The 24,806-nt window shown below is 44.5% G+C and overlaps 2 protein-coding genes across 2 annotated transcripts in view; one reads left to right on the forward strand and one right to left on the reverse strand.

The window, feature by feature from the left end:
• The first annotated feature begins 554 nt into the window (after positions 1–554).
• The window catches only part of ZNF250 (zinc finger protein 250), a 43,751-nt gene continuing 19,499 nt past the window's right edge, over positions 555–24,806 (forward strand). Inside the window, exons 1-5 of the mRNA XM_075549066.1 lie at positions 555–622; positions 4,509–4,595; positions 4,806–4,932; positions 5,240–5,329; positions 12,217–12,279. Of these exons, the coding sequence (XP_075405181.1) occupies positions 4,557–4,595; positions 4,806–4,932; positions 5,240–5,329; positions 12,217–12,279 (319 nt within the window). The 5' untranslated portion in view covers positions 555–622; positions 4,509–4,556. The remainder of the gene's footprint in view (positions 623–4,508; positions 4,596–4,805; positions 4,933–5,239; positions 5,330–12,216; positions 12,280–24,806) is intronic.
• On the reverse strand, positions 17,343–17,898 carry LOC142447828 (ubiquitin-ribosomal protein eS31 fusion protein-like). Its single transcript, XM_075549075.1, has one exon. It carries the CDS (start codon positions 17,856–17,858, stop codon positions 17,391–17,393), a length of 468 nt encoding a protein of 155 aa, XP_075405190.1. The 5' UTR covers positions 17,859–17,898; the 3' UTR covers positions 17,343–17,390.

The following is a 24,806-nucleotide window of genomic DNA, read 5'->3' on the forward strand; positions in this document are numbered from 1 at the left end:
CAACAACTTTGTAATGGCGTTTGACAGTTTCTTTAAGTTCAACAACACACCTACTGCACCAAGAAATGATTGATCCTTCTGACCCCAGGGCCTTTCTCTACTATTGAGCAGAAAAATAAACCAAACAAAAAATAGACGTACAGGTAAACAAAACGTTTTCTTAGTTTTGTGATAAAGGAATGACCCCGAAGAGGTGACATTTGAACTGAAAGGGAAGTAGGGCCAGTCAAGGGATCGATCAGGGCAAGTGCTCGGCAGTGGGGCTGGACTCGGCCTGCGAAGTAACGGGTGGGGGTGAGGGGTTGTGTCCGCGCACACGCCCGGATCTGTGGCCCGAATGCAGAGTGGCCTCTCTGGGCGTCACGGAGGACTTGGCTCTTCGTGGTTCCAGGACCCGCCACCAAGCCTTCCGTGGGGAAGAAACGCTCCCGGCGAGGGGGCGGGTCCGACAACAGGACCGAGTGGCGTCGCGATCTAGGATTGGTGGTCCTGACGGTGGGGCCGGGCCCGGAGGGGCGTGCCCTCTCGCTATTGGCGGTACGAGAGACGGGGCGGGGCAGCCCCTTTGTCTGGGTGCTCTGCGGGCCGCCGCCCCTTCACGCGGGAGGCTGCAGCGCCGACGGTGAGTGGGGGCTTGTGTGGCCCGGGGCTGGAACCTCTCCCCTCCCAGGCACCCGAACAGGTCCGTCCTCCTCGCGGAGCGGACACTTGCCCTGTGGGCACACACCGCCTCCTCCACTCACATTGCTCCCCACTGCTCCCGCGCGGACCCTGTGGGCTCCGCCATCCTCGGACCTGGCTCCCTCCAGCCGCTCATAGCCCGCTGCGACCCTCCCCGGGCGCCCACCTTCAGGAACCTCGCCACCCCTCACCGCTTGGCCCTACCGGGACCCTTACCCCGCGCCCCACCCTTGTCCGGAATGTGAGAGTCGCGGGCGGGGTCCCGGCCGCCCCCACGCCGCGCGCTCCACTTGTGGTCGGGTCGGGCCGAGGGTGGGCCACGCCGCAGGAGTTTGGCGCCAGGGCCGGCAGTGTTGCCCAGAGTCCGCAGGCCAAGGGGCTTCAGTGGAGGCTTACTGGTGTTTGACCTTTTTTCCTGTCTTTGCTGACCAAACCAAAACCAAAATCCTCCCTATCTTAATAGGTTGTAAGAGCTTCATTTTAATGAGATCAAGGGTTTTTTGTTGTTTTTTTGCGTAGTTTGCAAATCTTACTAAATTTTTCATGTGAAAGGCTTTTAAAATATAAAAGTATATAGCTTTTTTTTTTTAATACGAGCATGTCAAGAAAATATATTAAGTAAAAATCACTCTCCCCAGCAACCTGCCCACTGCACCCTGAGGTCAGCACTGTGGTCAGTTTTGCAAGCAGCCTTTAAGAATAATTTCATTCAATGACACGCCTGGCCGATGCCCACCACCATTCTGACCCTCACAGGTCTGAGAGTTGTTAGATGTCACTGCCTTGGGGCCTTCTCGGACCAGCAGACTTGAGGAAGTGCAATGAAGGCCAGAGATTAAAGTCTTGACGGGCACACCACATTCCACACTGGGATGTCTTTCTTGCTGGATTTAATTTTCACTCCTGATCATTGGAGAGGCTGAAATCTCTTCAGGTGCACTTTAGCCTTCTCCTTCCTATGTGACTTGCAGATTCCTTGTCCATTTTGTTGGTTTTCACTTAGAGATTGGTGTGATAAAAGTTCGTGTCCCCCAACCTGCCATTTTACTACCATCATTATTATGTTTGTTCTGGTTTGAGGGGTTTTTTTTGTTTGTTTTTTTAAATTTTTTTTTCTGGTTTGAGGTTTTTATGAGGTAAAAAATTTTAAGATTTTTTTTCATGGTTCTTTTTCCCTTAATGCTTTTTGGACTTTCTACTATGATGTAAAGGACTGTTCCACTCCAAGACTATTTTTATAGATACTTTGTTTTTTTCTGGTACTTGTAAAGTGCTTGATCCATCTGGAATGTCTTTTGGTTTAGTGTGAGGTTGAAATACTGCTTCATTCCCCCACACCCCCTAAATCATAGCCGCTGCTAACACTACCTATTGAATAATTCATTTTTTCCATAAAGTTGGAAAAAAAAACATTTGTCTCAGATTAAGTCTCTACATGTCTTTGGGCCTCTTTGGAGTTTGTGCTGGCATTGAGGTTCATAAGATTTTGATTTATATGTGCCAAATGCTGGGTCTCTGCCTCCAACCTTTCTTGTTTTGGTATTTCCTACCCTAAAATACTCTTTAAAATGTGTCCATGTTGTTTTTGTCCATGTTATTTCTATGATACAATATTTCCCTCTTATATCCATTAGACTCTCAGTGTCTAGTATGAGGTGAAGATGTAGAGGTCTGAAGTTTTTTTCTGAACTTTTTCCAATCTCTTTGTCTTGAGCTTTATGTAAAGACCTGAATTTATTTTTCACCAGATAACCCATCATGTTAGATTACTGACTGTTTTCACTCTTGTGTGGATGGTAAACTAAGTAGTTGCTCCGGTTAGATCATACTTTTTGTTAACTTGCTAGTCTGTCTTAGTGTTGTGCTTAGCAATGCACCAAGTATATGGAAGTAATCACATTTTTATGCCAAGTTATATTTTCCTGGATCATCTCCCTCCATATGTCACCACTCAGGGTTGTGCCCCTGAAGCAGATTCCTCTTCAACAGTCCAGAAGAGCCCAGAGCCCATTTACTATAGGATCAAAAGCTCCACAGGACCTCTCTGTCTCCCTACTCTGTCCTCTCTCACGGTTGGAGTGCGGTAGACAAATCAACTGAACTTGAACAAACCTGAACTCTGGTATTTTCTCAGTACCTACCCAATTGATGTCTCCCCTTCTCATTGGGCCACAGGTCCTTATTTAGTTGCTCAGGCCCGTGTGACCTTTGGCCTGGTGGGATCCATAAGACTATGGCTTCAGTTAGGCTCTATGGCCTAACTCTCCTTCCTGCATCATTTTGTATCGAGTCCTATGACACGAGAACCCAACCACTTCCCACACTTCACTGCCAACATCTGGCTCAGTTACCGCCATCTCTTACCTATGTTGCAACAGGAGTAGCAGAGCCTCAAGATAGGTCCATCTACAAGGTAGATAAGCTCACATCCTTGCCAGTCCCACCTGCCGCAGTCTCTCAGGCCTGTGTGGTCTCGCTGATAGTACCTTTTTTTCCTTCTTATTGTGAATTAGGTGAAGGCCCACTGTTAACTTTTGTTTTCCGTGAGTTTTATATCAGGAGATTTTGTTATATGTAGATTTTCTAAAACAATCTTGACCTTGTGATCTGGGTGAAAGTTTAGAGAGCAGATCATAACTTTACATTCCACAGTGCAGACACATTCTGATTCACCTCATTCGTGGTGGTCTCCTCAGTATGACACACTCACCGTGCATCCCATCTCCTTCGTGTGCTCCTTTCTCTTTTGTTAACCAAACTTTTTATTGTTAATTCAGTGAAGGTTTATAGAGCAGACCACAGTATTACATTCAACAATTCACACACATTCGGATTCAGCTCATCCATTGTAACCCCTCAAGGTACCATCCCTTACTCCATTTCCTCCCTGTGTTTCCTGTTTCCATTCTTCCTCCTTTCCTAACTCAAAAGCCCCCCGGGGGTGACCCCCCCCCCAGTGCCTTTACCCTCCGTGGTACCAGTGCCCATCTTCGGCTGTGATCTGGTGCCCACCTGACTGCTGTTGAGCTCTTTGTGGTGACTTGCCATGTCTTCCCTTCTTTATAGCATTGCATTGTGGAAGTTCAATGAGCCTACAAAGCAGAGCCGGGTACACCCCAAACTCGGGTAACTCATTCAATCAATTCAGAATGGATGAGGACCTTAAATGGTGCCTGTAAGTCAAAGGTGCTTTATTTTCATGTGCAGCCTGGCCATATAGGACATGCTAGACAGGCAAGCTGGGGGACCCTTCCTCCACGGCCTGAAGTTGGACATCCAAATCTAGGTGACAGTAAAAAGGCCAGTGAGAAAAACCTCCCATGTGGGCTGAGATGTTACTGAAGGCTCATGGAGGGAACAGTATCAGCCAGATGGCCCTTAGGAAGCTAGGTGGGCAGGTGGTCCAGGGATTTTTCCAGCTCCTTATGTGGATGCAGACTAGTCACCCTGAGGGCTCCAGAGCCCAGGGAGGAGTACCTAGAGCCTTGTGCCTAGGCCAGGTGTTTGAACGTTTACCTGGGCACTTGTTAAATGTGCCTTTCCTAGCTCATGACCCTGAGCGTGGCACTGGCTGGGGCAGGGCTAGGAACCACAGGTTTATTCAGTGCCTGGTTGCAGCCCCAGACTGTGGTGTCGGGGTCTATAGGTGGCGGGGAGCCCAACAAGGGTGGAGCAAAGCTTCAAGGACCAGTGAGAAGTCCTCCTCAACATATCCCTCAGCAATTTTGCTTGCCCGAAGGAACTTGGGAATTCTTAATGCCTCTCAGGAAATGGGGGTCTGCCAGTGACAAGGCTGGATCGCTTACGTGCCCCTTCCTCTTCCTCAGCCCCACGTGGATTCCCATCTGTCCTCAGAGGCCCCAGGACATCAGGCAATGGCAGCAGCTGGGGCCCTGCCAGTGGCAAGACCTCAGGTGAGCTTTCCCCAGGCCCAAACAGCCAACAGGTTCCCTGCTCCACTCAGCCTGGGGATGCCACAGCAGCCAAGGCATCTCTACCATGCCCTGCCCCTGTCAGACCTTCCCATCACTTGGTTCACTCGGCAGTTGACCCCAGGTTTTCTCACAGCCCCTCCCCACCCATTTGCACTTGGTTCTACCCTAGCACAGCGCCTGTCATTGCAGGCTGCAGTGACCTTCGAGGATGTGGCCGTGCTGCTTTCCCAGGAAGAGTGGGACCGCCTGGGCCCTGCTCAGCGGGGGCTCTACCGAAATGTGATGATGGAGACATATGGGAACGTGGTCTCACTGGGTAAGGCCCCCAGAGACAACGTGAGCTAGGCTTTCCATGAACCAAGCCTCATCTGGTAGGTGGGGGGAGGGGGAGGTCGGTGGGGGGAGGGAGTTTTGCAGTGAGTAGGGGCTCCCTCAGGAAGGTGGGAGCCAAGAGTGAGCAGAATATTGACCCTGAGCTCCCAGTGTTTGTGCCCAGTGTCCTCCCACCCCAGCCATATGCAGGGATTTTCTTATTCCTGTTCCCCATCATGTCTCCACAGACAGCATTGGGCACAGGGTGGGAGGTAGCCATATAAACAGAAGGACTTCCCTTCCATGGGCAGGACTCCCAGGATCCAAGCCTGACGTGATCTCCCAGCTGGAGCGAGGAGAAGAGCCGTGGGTCCTGGATGTGAAGGAGGCTGAAAGGGGAGGTAAGTGAGTGAAGCTAGCTGTACCACTCTCACTGAGGGCTGAGCAGTTCCGGCACAGCCCTGGGGCTGAGTTCAGAGGGTGCCCACCCCCTCACACTTGCGCCAGAGTACGATGAGGCCACATCGGTCTTCACCTGACAGAGCAGGATGCAGAGCAAGCAGGGGAAGAAGTGAGTCGGGTGGTGAATCATGGAATGACTGGTAGAGCTGAGTATGCGAAGACAGGGATGGGCATGGAGGGTGGTGCAGAGGTGTGATTCCCACATCTGTGTAACTGTATTTGGGACCCCATGTGTGCAATAAGGCAAAATAAATAATAAACAAAAACCTACAGCTATAAGGGCTGAAAAGGAAAAAGGATGTTTTTTGTTTTGTTTTCATTCAGTTTGCATGATTGTGTACTTGGAATTTCCTAAAGATTTTCAGAATTAGCAAGAGAGCTTAGTAATGTTGCTAGATACAAAAACCAATTGTATTTCTATTCTTTAGTAAAAAAACAGAAGTATAATTATTCAAAAAGATAACAGAAATATAAAAGATTCATGAGTTATTCTACCAAAAGGTATTTGTGGAAACAAATATATATAAAGAAGATGGTGGCAAACACCAAAAGTCCAATCTTACAGGAAGTAGCATCTCATCCTGTCCTACCAGGATGTAGACCACCCTTGGGGGGGGGTGGGGAGATACACTGGCAATCCTGCAGTAGACTTGAGGTGCTTGTATGCAGCAGGTTTCCACTTGAAAAGCAGTAATTTGTTCCTTAGTGACTGTATGGAGGGGTACCCCTTATTACAGACAGCCTGCCTCCCATTGGCCTATAAGATCAGATGTCCTAAGACATGCCAGGCCCAGGAGAATTAAATTTTCCAAAGAAAGCTAAAGAGGACATGGCATTACATTATAGAAATCTTACACAGACTCTTTATACTGTTTGCTCAGTCAGGGTGGATAAGAAAACACAGGGCCCATTTTACAGCCACCACCGAGCCCCAACCCACCCTCCATGGTGAGTGGCTGTAGCCTTACTTGTCTGAGACAACCCCCTTCACACTTGGTATATAAGTGCGAGTAGTATTTTTTCATGAGCATTATGGTGGGGCGATGGAGAGGAAGTTTTACCCAGTAGCAGCAGATGGTCTCTGCACAGGCCATGAAGAAAGGAACCAACTGTGTGTGATGGTTAGCGATTATGTCAACTAGACACTCCTAGGTAAGGGGAGGGACAGAGCTCAGCCTAACCATTGCATCACAACCTGCTGATACCTCCTTATATAAGAGCAAGACACAGAACAGAGTCCTCGGGCCCTTTGCCTTCTGCTAGAGCTGAATCTTGCATCTGGTTCCTCAACCTCCTGTTGTGTCTCCTGCCAATCCCAGGAACCATCAGTGGACTACCAACAGTGCATGGCTTTGGACTTCTACATCCACCAGCCTGTGCCCCTATCTGTCTCTACTTCATCCTTCTGCTTCTTGTTACTCAGCTTCCATGAGTCAGCATAATCCTGACTTGAACTAGAGTGGACTTATGTATTTCTTTTCATTTTTTAATTGTTTTATTAGGGGCTCATACAATTCTTATCACAATCCATACATACATACATCAATTGTGTAAAGCACATTTTTACATTCATTTCCCTCAGCATTCTCAGAACTTTGCTCTCCACTTACGCCCTTGGCATCAGCTCCTCATTTTTCCCCCTCTTTCCCCGCTCCCCCCTCCCTCATGAACCCTTGGTAATTTATAAATTATTATTTTGTCGTATCTTGCCCTGTCTGATGTCTCCCTTCACCCACTTTTCTGTTGTCCGTCCCCCAGGGAGGAGGTCACATGTAGATTCTTGTAATCAGTTCCCCCTTTCCAACCCACCCTCCCAGTATCGCCACTCACACCACTGGTCCTAAAGGGATCATCCGCCCTGAATTCCCTGTGTTTCCAGTTCCTATCTGTACCAGTGTACATCCTCTGGTCTAGCCAGACTTGCAAGGTAGAATTGGGATCATGATAGTGGAGGGGAAGGAAGCATTTAGGAACTAGAGGAAAGTTGTATTTTTCATCGTTGCTGCATCGCACCCTGACTGGCTCGTCTCCTCCCAGAGACAGTTCTGTAAAGGGATGTCCAGTGGCCGACAAATGGGCTTTGGGTCTCCACTCTGCATTACCCTCCACATTCACTATGGTAAAATTTTTTTGTTCTGATGGTGCCTGATAGCTGATCCCTTTTCGGCAGCTCATGATCACACAGGCTGGTGTGCTTCCTTTGGGCTTTGATGTTTCTGAGCTAGATAGCTGCTTGTTTACCTTCAAGCCTTTAAGATCCCAGATGCTATACCTTTTGATAGCCGGGCACCATCAGCTTTCTTCACCACATTTGCTTATTCACCCACTTTGTCTTCAGCAGTTGTGTCGGGAAGGTGAGCATCATAGAATGCCAATTTATTCGAAGAAAGTATTATTACATTGAGGGAGTACTTGAGTAGCGGTCCAATGTCCTTCTGCAACCTTAATACTAAACCTATAAAGATATGCATATAGATTTATTTCCTCATCCTCATATATAAATGTATTTGCTTCTGTACATGCCTTTATCTAGACCTCTATAAATGCCCTTTGCCTCCCAGCTCTTTCTTCTGTTTCCTTTGACTTTCCTCCTGTCCCACTATCATGCTTAGTCCCCACCAAGGGTTCAGTAATTCCTCTTGGTTACATTACCCTTGATCATGTCCTACCAGCCTCCCACACCCTCCTCACCACCGATTTGGATCACTTGTAGTTCCCTTATCCCTGGGTTTGTTAACACCACTACCTTTCCCTCCACTTCCCCCTCTCCCATGTCCCACCAGAACTGTCGGTCCTGTTGTTTTCTCTTCCAGATTGTTCATCCAGTTTATCTTATTTAGACAGACCTACGGAGATAATAACATGTACAAAACAAGACAGAGCAAAACCAAGCAACATTATACACCAAAACAACAACAACCATCCAATGACAAATAAAAACAAAAATACAAGAGAGAAAAGCTTGTAGTTAGTTCCAGGATTGTTTGTTGGCCTTTAGGAGTGTTTTCTAGTCCAGTCTGTTGGGACACCATGCCCTGGCCCCAAAGTCCACCTTCAGCATTTCCTGGGCACCTCACTGCTCCATTCCCTTGCTGTTCTGTTGCACCCCCTTAGTGTTTTGCCTCGGTGTTGTGGGATCAGATCAGGTACAATTCCCACACTGTGTCTCTTGTGTTGTCCCCTGTAGGGCTATGGGTCAGTGAGGGACGTTGTGTCTCATAGTGGGGCCGGCCATGTGGTCCTCTCTGTGTACTGGCTGCCCTAATTGGGAACATCGTCCTCACGGCCTGGTGGGCTAGGATGTGCTCCACTCTCTCCTCCTCCCCCTTCATCTGTTCCCGTGTGCTCCGATTAGATATGTCCCTCTCCCGGAGCTGCAGATTCAGTGCCGTCCTTTGAAATAAATTCTTCTGGGGGGAGAGGCAGGTATCCACTTAGTAGTTGGGATTGGGGCCAGCCCCCCAGACCTCTCCACTGGTTCCCTAATCCACGCTGGCATATTGCATTCACATCTTGGAGCACTAGTTTGAAGTCTGGTCCCTCTTTCCCTGTGGGACTTATGTATTTCTACCACTGTGTGAGCCATCTCTTGATAGGAATCTTTCTGTGGACAATCACATACAAGCAACACTGGGTTTGTATCTCTAGAGAACCCAACTGACATTTTGGGTACCAGAAGTAGTTCCAGAGAAGCAAAACTGTCGAGATGAGTTTTCTGAATTGGTTCTCAGGTCTAATTAGGCCTAACGGCACTGAGAAGTCTGTTTCTGTAAGCATGGAGAAGTCTGTCACTACTAGTAAAGAGCACTGTTAGTCCATGTGTGAAGAGGCAAAGATATGTCTAAAATAGCACCATCGATAGATGAAGTGTTGGTGAGAAGTAAGGCTCTATGTTGGTGGTTCTCAACTTTCCTAATGCCGCAGCCCTTTAATATAGTTCCTCATGTTGTGGTGACCCCCTCAACCATAAAATTATTCTCATTGCTACTTCATAAATGTAATTTTGCTACCGTTAGGAATCGGGCGACCCCTGTGAAAGGGTCATTCGACCCCCCAAAGGGCTATCGACCCACAGGTTGAAAACCGCTGCTCTAGGTAATTGTGTGTTTGATAGCTTTACACAATTTTGTCAGGATGAGAAGTATGGGGAAGCTGATTGGTTGGTACTTATTGCAATAGGCAAACTAGTAAAGGAAATGAATGAACTGAAGAACTTAAGAAGCCTGGTTCAAATGCCTTATAGCCTTATCTCTTTCAGTAACAGGAGTGATATTGCTGAAATCTAAACCCAGAGTCTTATCATAAGTCTTATCATCGAATTACAATGCCAGATTAATTCTCAATCTAGAAAGGTGTATCATATTAAAGTGAGAGCACTTATTGGAAAGATATGGGACCCTGGAACTTGGATGGGAGCATCGGAGCCAATAACCCAGAAGATGGAGACATGGAACCCCAAGATTTCATTGAACACCCTAGCCATCAGCACCATCCACACCTCCCATCTGAAGTGATTAATCCACTCACAGTAAAACAACCATTCCTGCCACCCACACTGGAAGAGATTAGCCCAAATGTGCATACCTACATAGCATCTGGGCCTGTCTGAAGCATTATCAGAGACATGCCTTACAAGATAAGTTCCCAGGAAACACCCTACCCACCCATTATTGCCCCTGGACCTCTAGACGTAAGTCACAGCAAGTCCCCAAAAGTGAAGTCCACCTGGTGACCCAGTAAGAAGTATGCTATACTCCTGACACTGCTAGAGTTGTCAAATATTTACAGACAGAAATCTGGAGAACGTGCATGGGGATTGTTAAGCGTGTAGGATAATGGTGCAGGGAAAATCAGCTTGGACCAATCTGAGTTTATCGACAGGGACCCACCACATATAGATTCTTCATTCAGTGTTTCAGCAGAGATGTTAGAAGAGGATCTGATTGTTTATTTGTTTGGTGTGCTGAAGCATGGGTGATGAGGGAGCCTACAGTCTAGTAGAAGTACCCGCCTGACCTTGTTAGACTGTAGAAGGTTTCCAAAGGCTGAGGGGAATCGGCATGTTAGAATGAATTTATTAGAATAGACCCCCAAAATGGAATGCCCCCGAGGACACACCTTTGACTAAAACACTAAAGAAATAAATGTGTGAAAGGAGCCCCAGCATCTTAGAAGACTCCTGGGATTGCTATTTTATGTCGGCCACGCTTGACAGTGGGAACTGCCCTAAATGAATTAAGGCATGGGCTCCTGGAGGAAGGGAGCAAATGACAGCATTCCATTGACAGAGACAAGGGAGGTGTGGTTAGTGTAATGGACAGCATAGTCAAAGTAGAAATGAGAATAGCCTGACTCATAAGGACCTATAGCATTGGCTACTTACACAAGGTATCTTTAGAAGTAAAACGGATGAGAAGCCTACTGAATATTTGCTTCACACATACCAGCAGAAAAATTCTAGATCAGGTAAATTCAGCAGAAAAATTCTAGATCAGGTCTGACTTAATTGCCAAAATAGAGTCGTGGCCCCTCAATCATTTATCATACTCCAGTTTATAGACCCACGGCCCCTTAAATGAGGGGAGGCCAGGCCCCTTTGAGGAAGAACCTCACACTATCATCAGAGGTTTACACTGTTAGTCTTTCTCCTAGTCTTCCCCAAAGCTATCTGTGGCCTTTCATAAGAGTGACAGTTCATTGGAGAAAAGGAAATAAGCAGACTTTGGGGGGATTACTGAACACTGGCTGTGAATTGACATTAATCTCAGGTGACTCAAACTGTTTTAAAGGCCTACCAGTTACAATGAGAGGATGTGGAAGTCAAGTTATTAATGGAGTCTTCGCTCGGGTCCATCTCACAGTGGGTCCCTAAACCCATCCTCTAGTAATTTTCCCAGTTCCAGCATGCATGAGTAGAGCACACATGCAAAACAGTGGGCAGAACCCCCATATTCGATCCCTTAAATGTAGAATAGGGCTATTATGGTAGGCCAAGACAAGTGCAAGCCTCTGCTAGGAAAATAGTAAACCAAAAGCAATACCAGATTCCTGAAGGGATTACTGAGATTAATGACCATCAAGGACTTGAAGGATGCAGAGATGGGGATTCCTACCAGGTCCCCGTTTAACTCACTTATTGGGCTATCAAGAGATGGCTCATGCAATTGTAGAAATAGGTCAGTCCAGTGTGATTCAAGCCAGATTTTTTCTGATTCCTGGAAGCTGTTGAACAGGAAACAGGATAATGAAGCAGAGACAGAAGGGGGCACAGGCTGGTGTATGTAGAAGTCCAAAGTCATAGACCGAATCTACTGTTGGTAACCTTCTTCTGCGACTACGGGATCGGCAGGTGACACAACAGGAGATGGAGGAATCAGAAGCAAGATCCCACTGCAGCCAAAAGCAAAGGGCCAAACAGAATTCTCTGCTCTTGATTTGATGTAAAAGGATTATGACACCAAGGAGGTAGTCTTTGAACTTTGATGCCATTGTAGATCGACTCCACCCCTATCCTTACCCAGGAGTGTCTAGTTGACCTAGTCCTTAACCATCCCAGTGTTTTAAACTAATCGTGATACCACTAATAGCCAGCGACCACTTGCCATAGCCTGGGGTAGTACCTCCAGTGTCATCAGAGTGAGCATATACAGCACGTGACAGCATTTTAAAGCAAGGATCTGGTGCTGGTGGCTCCTCCGGCTAAAGAAGTTGCTTACCTACCAGAGTTTTTAATTCTGTGAATTGCCTGTTGTAGTAGTAAATGAAAGGCTTTTTCCAGTCAAGAGAGGTATTTGTTTTGACTTCAACTCTTTGTTTCTTTTCTCAGAAAACTTCAACTGTGACCACATTACAGCTTGCACATACCATGATAGTTTATCCTGGCCTATGGGTAAGCTTATATTTGTTTTTCTCTTTACTGTAGTTCAGTCCTGAGGATGTTAATGGCCACGTTTCACTGGCATGTAAAGAGATGCCCCAGGTGCTCTGAATTAGAGCATGTATTATAAGATGACCCAACTATACCAATAAGAAATGCATTCCGAACATGAAGACAGAAATAGATTGAAATTAAAATGATAGAAAAGTATTTATGGTAGCACTAACAGAATTTTATTAGAAGAAATGAAAGACTAAGATGTAGCTGACACAAGCTATGGTATTTTCAGTCTCATCCTATGCATGTGAAAGTTGGATATTGAATTAGAAAGACCAAAGGAGAATTGATGCATCTGAGGTGTTGTGCTGCCTAGGAATGTTAAAAGTACCCTGGAGAGCAAAACCTCACCAATTTGCAATAGAAAATACAGCCCGAATGCTGCCTAGAGACAAGGATGCAAGACTTTATTTCATGCAATAGAAAATACAGCCCGAATGCTGCCTAGAGACAAGGATGCAAGACTTCATTTCATGTACCTTGGACATATTATCAGGAGTGATCAGTTCCTGGAAAAAGATGTCATGCTTGGTACAGTAGAGAAACAGTGAAAAATAGGGTAGCTGACATAGTCACCACATCCATGGGCTCAAGCTCAGGGCAGGGCATGGTGTTTTGTGCTGTTGTACACAGGATCACCATAAGCTGGAACCAACTCCACAGTACCTAACAACAATGAAAGGGAAGCCAGAGTTACTTTAAAATCTGTTACAGTGCTTTTCAAAGCAAAGAATATTACAAGGTTCTTTGTTTATTGAAAGTCTCTATAAGGACAAAGGAATCAATCAGGAGAATATAACAATATAAAACATTTAGGTTCGTGAATATAAAAACATGTGGAACTAGAAGAAGAAATAAATACAAATCCACAATTACAGCCAGAGATTCAATTCCAGCCTCTCAATACCAACAAAACAAGTAGGATGGGAAAAAACAAAGATGTATCATAAACTTGAACAATGCCATCTACCAACCTTTTTTTAAATCAATTACAGTAAATTTCATCCAACAATACTAGAATATATACTCTTTTCTTTTCACTTTTTATTATATTGGGGGCTCGTACAATTTTTATCACAATCCATACATACACCCATTGTGTCAAGAACATTTGTACACTTGTTGCCATCATCTATCTCAAAACGTTTTCTTTCTACTTGAGCCCTTGGTATCAGCTCCTCATTTTTTCCCCCACTCTCCTTGCTCCCCTCCCTCACAAACCCTAGATAATTTATAAATTATTATTTTGTCATGTCTTAACACTGTCCGATGTTTCCCTTCACCCACTTTTCTGTTGTCTGTCCCCCAGAGAGGGGGTTATATGTAAATCCTTGTGATCTGTTCCCCCTTTCGATCCCACCTTCCCTCCACCCTCCCAGTATCACCACTCTCACCACTGGTTCACCTGTCCTGGATTCCCTGTGTTTCCAGTTCATTATCTGTGCTAGTGTACATCCTCTGGCCTATCCAGATTTGTAAGGTAGAATTGGGATTATGATAGTGGAGGAGGAAGCATTAAAGAACTAGAGGAAAGTTGTATGCTTCATCGTTACTGTACTGCACCCTGACTGGCTCTTCTACTCCCTGCAACCCTTCTGTAAGGGAATGACTTTGGACTTTTTTTTTTCTCCTTCCCAGAATTACATTTTAATGACTATAAGTATATTCCCAATAGTCAAACTATCTTACCAAATGCTTTTTAAAAGTTTTTGTTGTTGTTTAACTTAATTCTACAAACTATAGAGCAGTATCTCTAAATGTTTTGGTTCCACAGAGTAATTTTATATTTCTTCAGATTCTTTTTTTTAAATTTAATAAATCTTTTTATTGGGGCTCATACAACTCTTATCACAATCCACACATACATGAATTGAGTAAATCACCCTTATACATTCTTTGCCCTTGTCATTCTCAAAATTTGCCTTCCACTTGGGTTCCTGGAATCAGTTCGTTTTCCTTCCCCCCCCCACTCCCTCCCCGCTCTCCCCTTCCCCCTGCACCCTTAATAGTTTATAAATAATTATTTTATCTTATCTTACACTGCCCACCATCTCCCCTCACCCACCTTCGCATTGCCCATCTTCCAGAGAGGAGGTTACACATAAATCCCCAAGATCGGTTCTCCCTTTCTACATCCGCTTGTCTCCCGGTGTCGCCACTCCCACCGCTGGTCCTGAGGGGTTCATCCGTCCTAGATTCCCTGTGTGGACTTATTGTTTAATGAAAATAAAATGAGTCCATCTGCATTCTTTTTTTTTTGGCTCCCCGTCGGGGAATCTGCATTCTTGTCAGCATAATTCTGGATTGTTCCACAAACACTTCTTTTATAAAGTAAGATGAAATAAATACTTTTATAAAATAAACACTTCACACTGTTTGAAGTACTCACAACTTCATTTTTTGTTCAGTGTTCCTTACTTTCCATTGTGAAAAGTTATTTCTAAAGAATTGTAACCCCAGAAGATAACACAATAAAAGCATGCTAAATGATTTCTTTTTGAAATGCTGATTCAAAGGCAGACTTGAAGAGAAGTATTCAGGAATAACAGAAGGCAAATGTAGCCTGTGAAGGGAACTATTGTAATTATCACCTAAAAAAGTAAAGTTAACCAAGCCCTGAGGACGATATTCCTGCTCTCAGAGCAGCCAGTGCACAGAGAGGACCTTAGAGCCAACCCCACTGTGAGACATGAAGTCCCTTACTGACCCATAGCACTATGGGGGTCAACACTGGAGACACTGTGTGGGAATTGTCCCTGATCTGATCCTACCACATCGATCTGACCCCACCACACCTAGGCAAAACACTAAGGGTGTGCAACGGAATAGCAAGGGGAGCAGAGCAACGAAATCCCCAGGTAATACCAAAAATAGACTTTGGGGCCAGGGCATGGCACCCAGTAGATTTCTAAAGGTCAACAAACAGACTTTGAACTATTTATAGGCTTTTCTTTTTATTGTCATTGTTTTTCTGTTGTTTTGTTTTATTTTGTTGCTTCATTTTGCTGCCTTGTTTTTGTACATATTTTTATCTCTGCAGGTCTACATAGATAAGATAGGCAGGATAAACAATCTGAAGGATAAAACGACAGGACTGACAGTTTGCGGGGACATGGGAGTGGGGGAGGTGGGGAAAAGGAAATAGGTGTTAAACCCAGGGACAAGGGAATAACAAGTGATCTAAAATCGATGGCATGGAGGGTGTAGGAGACCTGGTAGGCCTTGATCAAGGGCAATGTAACCGAGAGGAATTACTGAAACCCAAATGAAGACTGAACATGATAGTGAGACAAAAGGAAAGAACTAGGAGGCCAAGGGCATTTATAGAGGTCTAAATAAAGCCATGTACATATGTAAATATATTTATATATGAGGATGGGGAAATAGATCTAGGTACATATATTTGTAAGTTTAGTATTAAGGTCGTAGATGGACATTGGGCCTCTACTCAAGTACTCCCTCAAAACAAGAACACTTTGTTCTATTAACCTGGCATTCCGTGATGCTCACCTTCTCTACACAATCACTGAAGACAAAGCTGGTACATAAGCAAATGTGGTGAAGAAAGCTGATGGTGCCCAGCTATGATAAGATATAGTGTCTGGGGTCTTAAAGGCTTGAAGATACACAAGCGGCCATCTAGCTCAGAAGCAACAAAGCCCACATGGAAGAAGCACACCAGCCTGTGTGATCATGAGGTGTCAAGTGGATCAGTTACCAGGTATCAAAGACCCAGAACAAAAAATATATATCATTGTGAATGAGGAAGAGTGCGGAGTAGAGATCCAAAGCCCATCTGTAGGCAACTGGACATTCCCTTACAGAAGGGTCACAGAGAGGAGATGAGCCGGTCAGGGTACAGTGTAGCACCAATTAAACATACAACTTTCCTCTAGTTCTTATTTTTTTAAATCATTTTATTGGGGGCTCGTACAATTCTTATCTCAATCCATGCATCCCTCCCCTTGGATGGGTCAGTGCCGTTTTCCCCCATCACACATATTTTTTTTTCCATTTCCCCCCTCCACCCCTGTTTTAGTTGGCTACCGTATGTACCCCTGGGTTTGGTCTGGCCCCTGCCATACTATCTGGACCTCACCCCTGGAGTGTTTGTATACAGTAGCTTTTTCCCTGTGCCCCTTTTGCATTTACCTTTCTGTTCTCTCTTTTTTATATATAAATAAACGTACCTCAGCGGATCCATGTTATACTTGTCCTTTTGTGCTTGGCTCACTTGACGTAACATAATTTCCTCCAGTTCTTCCCATGCATCGATATGCCTCATGCGCTCCTCACTGCTTTTTAGTGACACATAGAACTCCATTGTATGTATGTACCACAGTGTTTTAATGCATTTGTCTGTTGATGGAAATTTGGGTTGTTTCCAACTCCTTGCAATTGTGAACTGTGCCGCAATGAACATTGGAGCACAGATGTCTGGCCGTGGTTTGTTTCTTGCCTCTTCTGGGTAGATGCCCAATAGAGGGATTGCTGGGTCGTATGGTAATTCAATTTCCATCTGTTTGAGAAATCGCCAAATCGATTTCCATAGTGGCTGTACATACCTACAGGTCCACCAACAGTGGATGAGAGTTCTTATCTCACCACAGCCTCCTCCAATACTTGTTGGTTCTGATTTTTTGAACTGGGCTATCTTTGAGGGTGTTAGGTAGTATCTCATAGTTGTTCTGCTTTGCATTTCTCTTATGGCCAATAGACAGGAAGGTTTTCTCATATATTTATTGGCCATTCGGATTTTGCTCCTGTGAAGCTTCTGTTCAGGTCCTTTGGCCACCTCCTCAGTGGGCAATTAGTTTTTCTATTATTGAAAGCTTGCAAAGTATTGTAGATTTTAGTAATAAGGCCTTTGTCTGATGTGTCATTGCTAATGATGTTTTCCCAGTCGGTGGAATCTCTTATTACTCTCTTGGTGAATTATTTTGATGTACACAGGTGTCTTATCTTCAGTATATCCCACTTGTCTACTTGTGTCTCCTCTGTATTTGTATCCTTCCCTATTTCTTTTTCTTTTTTTAAATGTTCATGACCTTTATTCACAAGTACAGTTACTTGTCTTCTGGCTTGTTGAAGCAGTAGGTCAGACAGCATTTGCCGCAGTAATGCCTGTCGAAGTGGCTGGCCATGAAAACCCCAGCACCACACTCGTCTGAAGGGCATTCGCGACGAAGGCGGCTGATTTTGCCATTTTCATCCACCTTATAGTATTTTAAGATGGCCAGCTTAACCTTCTTTCTCTTATGCTTGTTCTTCTTGGGAGTGGTGTAAGAGTTCTTCTTCCTCTTCTTAGCACCACCACGAAGTCTCAGCACAAGGTGAAGAGTGGACTCCTGAATTTTGTAGTCAGACAAGGTACGTCCATCTTCCAGCTGCTTGCCAGCAAAGATCAGCCATTGCTGATCGGGAGGAATTCCCTCCTTGTCCTGGATCTTGGCCTTCACATTCTGTATCGTATCCGAGGGTTCGACCTCGAGAGTGATGGTCTTCCCCGTGAGGGTCTTCACGAAGATCTGCATCCTGGCAGCGGCCCCACCGCAGATGGCGGATCAGAAAGCCCTTCCCTATTTCTTGTAGCCTATGTAATCCCTGTGCCAAGGTTCTCAGATTTGTCCCTATTCCCTCATTGATGGCCCTAATAGTTTGGGGTTTTATCTCAAGGTCTGTGATTCACCTGAGTTTATTCTTGTGCATGGAGTGAGGTAAGGGTCTTGTTTCATTTTTCTGCAGGTAGATATCCATTTTTTCTGATACCATGTATTGAAGATGGCATCTGCTTCCCATGTAATATTTTGGGGGCCCTTATCAAAGATCAGTTGCCTATATGCTGATGTTTTTATTTCTGGGTCTTCAGCTCTTTTCCATTGGTCTGAATATCTGTCATTATGCCACTGTGTTGACTACTGGGGCTGTATAGTACGTGCTAAAATCAGGTAGTGCAAGCCCTCCCTCTTTGTCCTTCTTCTTGAGGAGTTCTCTGCTAATTCTGGGCTTCTTCCCTCTCCATATGAAGTTGGTAATCTGTTTTTCCAATTCTTTGAAGAAGGATGGTGGTATTTGTATCGGGATAGCATTGAGCTTATATAGTGCCTTGGGCAGAACTGACATCTTTACTATATTCAGTCTGCCAATCCACGAGCATGGGATATTCTTCCATTTGTTGATGTCACACTTGATTTCTTAAAGTAGTGTTTTATAATTTTCCTCATACAAATCTTTCGTTGTTTTTTTTTAGTCAAGTATATCCCTAGGTATTTCAATTTGTGCTTTGCAATTATAAAGGGTACTACCTTTTCAGTCATCTCTTCTGTGGTCTTGTCTGATGTGTAGAGCAGTCCAATAGACTTCTGTTTGTTGATTTTGTATCCTGCCACTCTACCGTATTCCTTTATTGCTTCCAACACTCTGTTTGTGGAGTTTAAGGGATCTTCAATATATAGAATCATATCATCTGCGAATAATGATAATTTCGCCTCTTCCTTCCTCAGCTGAATACCTTTGATATCTTTCCTTTGTCTTATGTTGTTAGCTAGGACCTCCAGTACGATGTTAAATAGGAGTGGGGACAAGGGGCATCCTTGTCTGGTCCCCTTTTTCAGTGGAATTGTTTTCATCTTTTCTCCGTTAACTACCACATTAGCTGTTGTTTTTTTCATATATGGCTTGTATAATATTGAGGAATTTTCCTTCTATTCCTATCTTCTTAAATGTCTTAAACAGGAATGCATGTTGGATGTAGTCGAATGCTTTTTCTGCATCTATTGATATTATCATGTGGTTCTTAACATTTTTCGTGCCAATGCGGTGAATAATGGCTGATGGTCTTTCCTATGTTGAACCATCCCTGCATCCCTGGTATGAATTCCACTTGGTCGTGTTTTTTTCTAATATGCTTTTGTATTCTATTGGCCAGTATTTTGTTAAGGATTTTTGCATTGATGTTCATTAGGGATATTGGTCTATAGTTCTCGGTTCTTGTGGCATCTTTGCCCACTTTAGGTATCAAAGTTATACTAGCTTCATAGAAAGAGTTTGGGAGTTTTCCGTCTTTTTCTATGTTCTGGAAGAGTTTGTACAGGAATGGTGTCAGTTCTTCCCTGAATGCTTGGTAGAATTCTCCTGTGAAGCCATCTGGCCCAGGGGATTTTTTGTTGGTAATCCCTTGATTACCTTGTCTATTTCTTCCTTTGCTATGGGTCTGTTGAGGTTGTTGATGTCCATCTGGGATAGTCTAGGGAGGGATTGTGTTTCCAGATATTTGTCCATGTCTTCCAAATTGTTGAATTTGTTAGAATATAGACCTTCATAGTACTGTGAAATTATCTTTTTGATTTCATTAGGGTCTGTTGTACTGTCCCCTGTTTCATCCCTCATCCTTTCAAATGTTTGTTCCTTCCTTTCTTTGGTTAGGTTTGCTAGAGGTCTGTCAATTCTGTTAATTCTTTCAAAGAACCAACTTTTAGCGGCATTAATTTTTCCATAGTTTTCTTGTTTTCTCTCGCCCGTATCTCTGCTCTGATTTTTATTATATCTATCCTCTTGCTATTAGTAGGGTCGTTCTGTTGCCTCTGCTCTAGTTGGTGTAAGTTTGTGTCAGCACATCATGTGTGCATTTATTGCTATCAGCCGTCATCTGATAAATGCCTTTGCTGTGTCCCACAGGTTTTGGTATGTCGTATTTTCATTCTCATTAGTTTCTAGAAACTTCCTGATTTCATCTCTGATCTGGGTCAATACCCACTCCTTTTGCAATAGGAAATTGTTCATCCTCCAATTTTTGATCCTTGTTTTCTTCACTGCCCTTCGTTAATTTCCAGCTTTGTGGCACATTGATCGGAGAGAGATGTCTGTATAATCTCTATGTGCTTGAATTTACTCAAGTTCAACTTGTGTCCCAGCATGTGGTCTATTTTTGAATATGTGCCATGTGAACTTGAAAAGAATGTGAATTTTTTGCATGTGGGTGGAAAGCTCTGAAAATATCCATCAGGTCAAGTCGTCCAATTGTGCTATTTAGATCAGTAGCCTCCCTGTTGAGTTTCTTTCCTAATGATCTGTCTTTATCAGAGTGGTGTATTAAAGTCACCAACTATAATTGTTGAACCTGTGATCTCTTTTTTCATCTTTTGAAGTATTTGATTTACTAATTTCGCAGGTCTCTCGTTAGGTGCATATATGTTTATTATGCTCACTGGTTCTTTGTCTATTGTTCCCTTGAGCATTATATAGTGCCCCTCCTTGTCTCTTGTTATGGCCTGTATCTTGAGGTCAATTTGGTCAGATATTAAGATTGCTACCCTTGCTTTTTTTGCATTACCATTTGCTGGTATATTTTTCTCCAGCCTTTAATTCTCAACCTGTTTTTGTCTGTAAGCTTGAGATGAGTCTCCTGGAGGCAGCAAATTGATGGGTTATGTTTCCTGAGCCACTTTGTTAGTCTCTGCCTTTTAATGCCTAAGTTCAGGCTATTGATAGTGTTATTATATCTATCTGTGGACTCTGTGATGTCATATTGTACCTTTTGTGATGAATATTTTTCTCTTTTTTTATTCTTTTTTTTTTTTGGTGATGAATATTTTTCTATCTGCCTGCCTTATCTGCTTGTCTTGTGTGAGTGGTTTATGTTTGCCTTCTTTCCACTATTGAGCTGATGCTATCCTGGGGGCTGTTTCCTCTTTGTCGCCCTGTGGGTGGAGTTGTTCTAGGTGATGGTCTCTTATTTGCCCTCTGTGAGTGTTGATCTTCTGCCAAAACTGAATTGGCAAGAATCTTGTAGGGCTGGGCTTGTTTTTTATGTATTCTTTGAGGTTGTCCCTGTCTGGGAAGACTCTTACTTCTCCATCTATCTTAATAGATAATTTTGCTGGGTACAGTATTCTTGGGTTTGTGTTGTTTTCCTTCAATTTTTGGAATTTGCTACTCCATTCCCTCCTCTTCTTCATCGTTTCCGCTGATAGACCTGAATATACTCTTATTGGAGATCCTTTATCCGTTACTGTTTGCTTTTCCCTAGCTGCTTTTATGATCTTCTCCTTTTCCTCATAGTTGGATAGTTTGACATTTATGTGTTTTGGTGACTTCTTGGGATTCAGTCTGGCTGGTGTTATTTCTGCCTCATGTATGGTTGCTTGGTTTTCATTTATTAAGCTGGGGAAGTTTTCCTCTAAGAATTCCCTTGTTATTGTCTCTGTTGACTTCTTTGTTGTGTCTTGTTCCGGTAGTCCAATTATTTTAATATTGTTTCTTTTTATAGCATCTGACATGGATCTCAAGTTTTCCTCAGTTTCTTTGATTGTCTTATTTGACTGTTTTTCCCATTTGTTGACTGTTTTTCCCATTTCTGCTTGGTTGTCCTCTAGGTCACTGGTGCTATTTTCTGCCTCCTCAAGCCTATTCGCAAGGTCTGTCAATTTGTCCCTGGATTCTGTTATTTTATCCCTTAACTCTTGTATTTTCCTTTGGTGCGTTGCCTTTATCGCCTCTATCATTTGATCTTTTTTCTGAATTGCTTCCCTCATATCCTATATGACTTTAAGGAGCCTTGTGAAAATTTCTTTTTGTGGCAGGTCAATATCTGCTTCTTCTATGCAGATCATTAGGTTCATGATTTCTTCTGGCATTGTTTTATGTTTTCCTGCTTTTTCGTTGAAGCTGTTGGAAATGGTTGCTGTTTACGTGTTGTTTTAGAGGAGCCTGGAGCCATCTTCCTGAGTCAAAGATCCCTGGGCTCTCTCTTGGGGGATTTGTATGAGTCCTTCTATGAACTACCTGCTGGTAGCCATTCTGAGGAGTCAGGCTATTGCTATATTGTCCTGTGGTTTCACTCTTACCCTTGCCGTCCAGAATTCTGTTACTTTAAATGTGTGTTGGCTATTCCTCTCATGTGACACTGGTTGGATTGTTGTGGGCCCATGATGGCATGGCTTCCCTGGCCTATCTCTAAGTAGACTTCGCAGTTCTTGGAGCACCTCGGCTTGTCCTGTGGTGCTTTTCTCTGTACCTGTACTGCTGAGGAGGGCATGCAGGTATATCCTCCTTGGTGTAGAGCTCTATAGCTGGCAGGGGAATTACGGTAGGCAAAAAGATTGCCTTGGAGGTTGGGTGGATGTTCCCACAGTGTTGGTCAGGAGTTTCCCCCAGTCACTTGTGGGACCTCAGGAATTAGGCTGGGAATGCCCCCACTTTTTTAGGGGAGAAACCCCTGCTGCTTAGTGTGTGGGAGAGGATCGGTGTGAATTCCCCAGCTGCTTGCCACGCCAATAAATGTGGGTGGGGTCTCCCCCAGTTGGGCCTTCACAGTTGCCCTATGCAGAGAGAAGTGGCCTGGAGGACACCAGTGTCTTGTGCTAGGAAAGAGAGTGAAAGGAGAGGAAATGGCAAGAAAGAGGAAGACACACACTGGGGCAATAATGCCAGGCAAACTTATACCCACTCACCCATGTACACCTAAAATGTACACAGAATAAGTAAAGGTGAAAACAGTAAAAAAAGAAAAAGAAAAAAGAAGGAAAAGAGAACAACTAAAAAGGAGAAATAAATCTGTTGAGCTGTGGTAGAAAATAGAGAAGAGCTTGAAGGAGAGGAGAAAAGAAGAAAACATGTAAGGAGAGCGCAGTGAAAGAAAAAAGGGAAGAGAAAAGGAAGGAGGAGAGAGAATTTAAAAAACAGTTAAAGAAATAGCTGACCCTGTGCTGTGCTGTGTGTAGCACTGACTCGTCCTGTGTGCAGCACTGTCTTACGGGTCAGGCTGTCCACTGGGAGGAGGACAGGGTTGCCCTAGGCTGAGTGTAGGGGTCTGGGAACCAGCAGTGGTATGTTCAAGGAATGAGAGGGAGCAGAGAGAATCATACAAGCTGAGAGAGAAGCGAAGAGAGCAAAGACAGAGAGAGGAAAGAACGAAAAAGATAAAGAAGGAAATAAACCCACCTGAGTTCACTAAGGTTGGCTGTGATGGTAGAGAGGGAGGAGAGAGAGAAGGAGGAAATAAAGAATACAGACATAGCTGATTCCTGATTGCTTGGATGTGGGGCCAGAGGGGTTTAGACCCTGCACCCAAATGGTAGGTTGGTGTGCCCTTTTAATGCCAGGACCCAGTGGTGCTGGGCAGAATTGCCCTTGTTGATGAGATCATCTTAGAGGTCTGATGGAGATTTTCTCAGCAGCACAGCGCATTGTAGGTGTTTTCCCCAGGTGCCTTGTGTGGTGTACAGCACTCCCATGGAGGGCAGGCTGGAGTTCCTTCTACTCTTTGGGTTGATTTGCCCTAAGTGGAGGGTAGTGACCTGAAAGTCAGTAGTGGCATATATATGATAGGAGAGAGTGGGAGAGAAGAGGAGAAAGAGGGGGGGGGATAAAGAAGAAAGAGAGAAAATAAAACCGCAACACAAACCTGAGCTCGTTGAGACTGAGTGCGGTGGAAAATTTAGAAGGGCTAGTAAGTATAGAGAGAAGAAATAGAGTAGTAGGTAAGGAAATAACTGAAACTTGCTCGCCTGTCCATGAGGCTGGAGGAGTTCCAACTCTTCCTCAAGGTAGCGGGTGGTATACCTGTTTGGTGTAGGGTTACACAGATGCTGTGTGGGATTACTTCAAAAGCAAACTTGCGCAGTGGCCAGGGTCACTTGGGTGCTGGAGTTCGCTGGTGTACCTGCCTTGTGCTGTATATAGCACTGCAGGAGGGGCTGGGAGGGGGGCACTGGGGTGTTCCCTCAGCCCTGTCTAGGGCCCCAGGACAGGCAAGGCCTCCCCAGCTATGTGTAGACTCACTGAGAGGGAAGCTGGGATTATTGTCCTATCTAGTCTGCTGGTGTTTACTTGATCAGAGGATTTGTTTTTTTATTTCCCTGGCCCGCTAGAGTATAATAAAATAAAATTGTCTCTCTCAGTCACTGGGCTGCAGTTCCTAGCTGTTTGAAGCTTATGCTTGCTACTGCGGGTCTTTATTATGCTAAAAGCTGCCAGGCCCTGTAGCTGAGTTCTGGCGTTCCTTAGCTAGGTTGCTTCTTATGCTGATTTATGTTAATAGACTCCACCTATATACTCCTTGGAGCTAAGCTACCAGACTTGGGTTTGAGTTTTAAACCAATAATATATATTCCACCCGTCTTCTTTTTTCTTTTTTTTGCTTGTTATGTGCTCTGATTTGGGGGCTGTCAGGCTGACCCCCAGAGAGGGATATCCAGCTTATTAGGGGGGTTATTTCCTTCTCTGCCAATTGGAACTAGATTTGCTCCCTGGACTCCCGACTTTGCGCCTATTTTCTCCCACACCGCTATCTTCCTAAGGTAATAATATATTTTTTCTTTTACTCTAACTTATGGCTACCCACAGCCACTCCCCTGGGCGTGAGCTCAAGACAACCAGCCTCGCAGAGAGCTCTGGAGTGGAGATCCCCTCGTGTCTGGGATTCTGTCCCCTCTATGCCGGCTGACTGAAGAAATCGCTACTCCCGGCAAGGACACAGCTTC

The sequence above is a fragment of the Tenrec ecaudatus genome, chromosome 5, assembly GCF_050624435.1.
Source record: "Tenrec ecaudatus isolate mTenEca1 chromosome 5, mTenEca1.hap1, whole genome shotgun sequence".
NCBI lineage: Eukaryota > Metazoa > Chordata > Mammalia > Afrosoricida > Tenrecidae > Tenrec > Tenrec ecaudatus.

Excerpts from the sequence above, each read along its gene's own strand:
- LOC142447828 (XM_075549075.1), bottom strand. The coding sequence starts at position 17,858 with ATGCAGATCTTCGTGAAGACCCTCACGGGGAAGACCATCACTCTCGAG.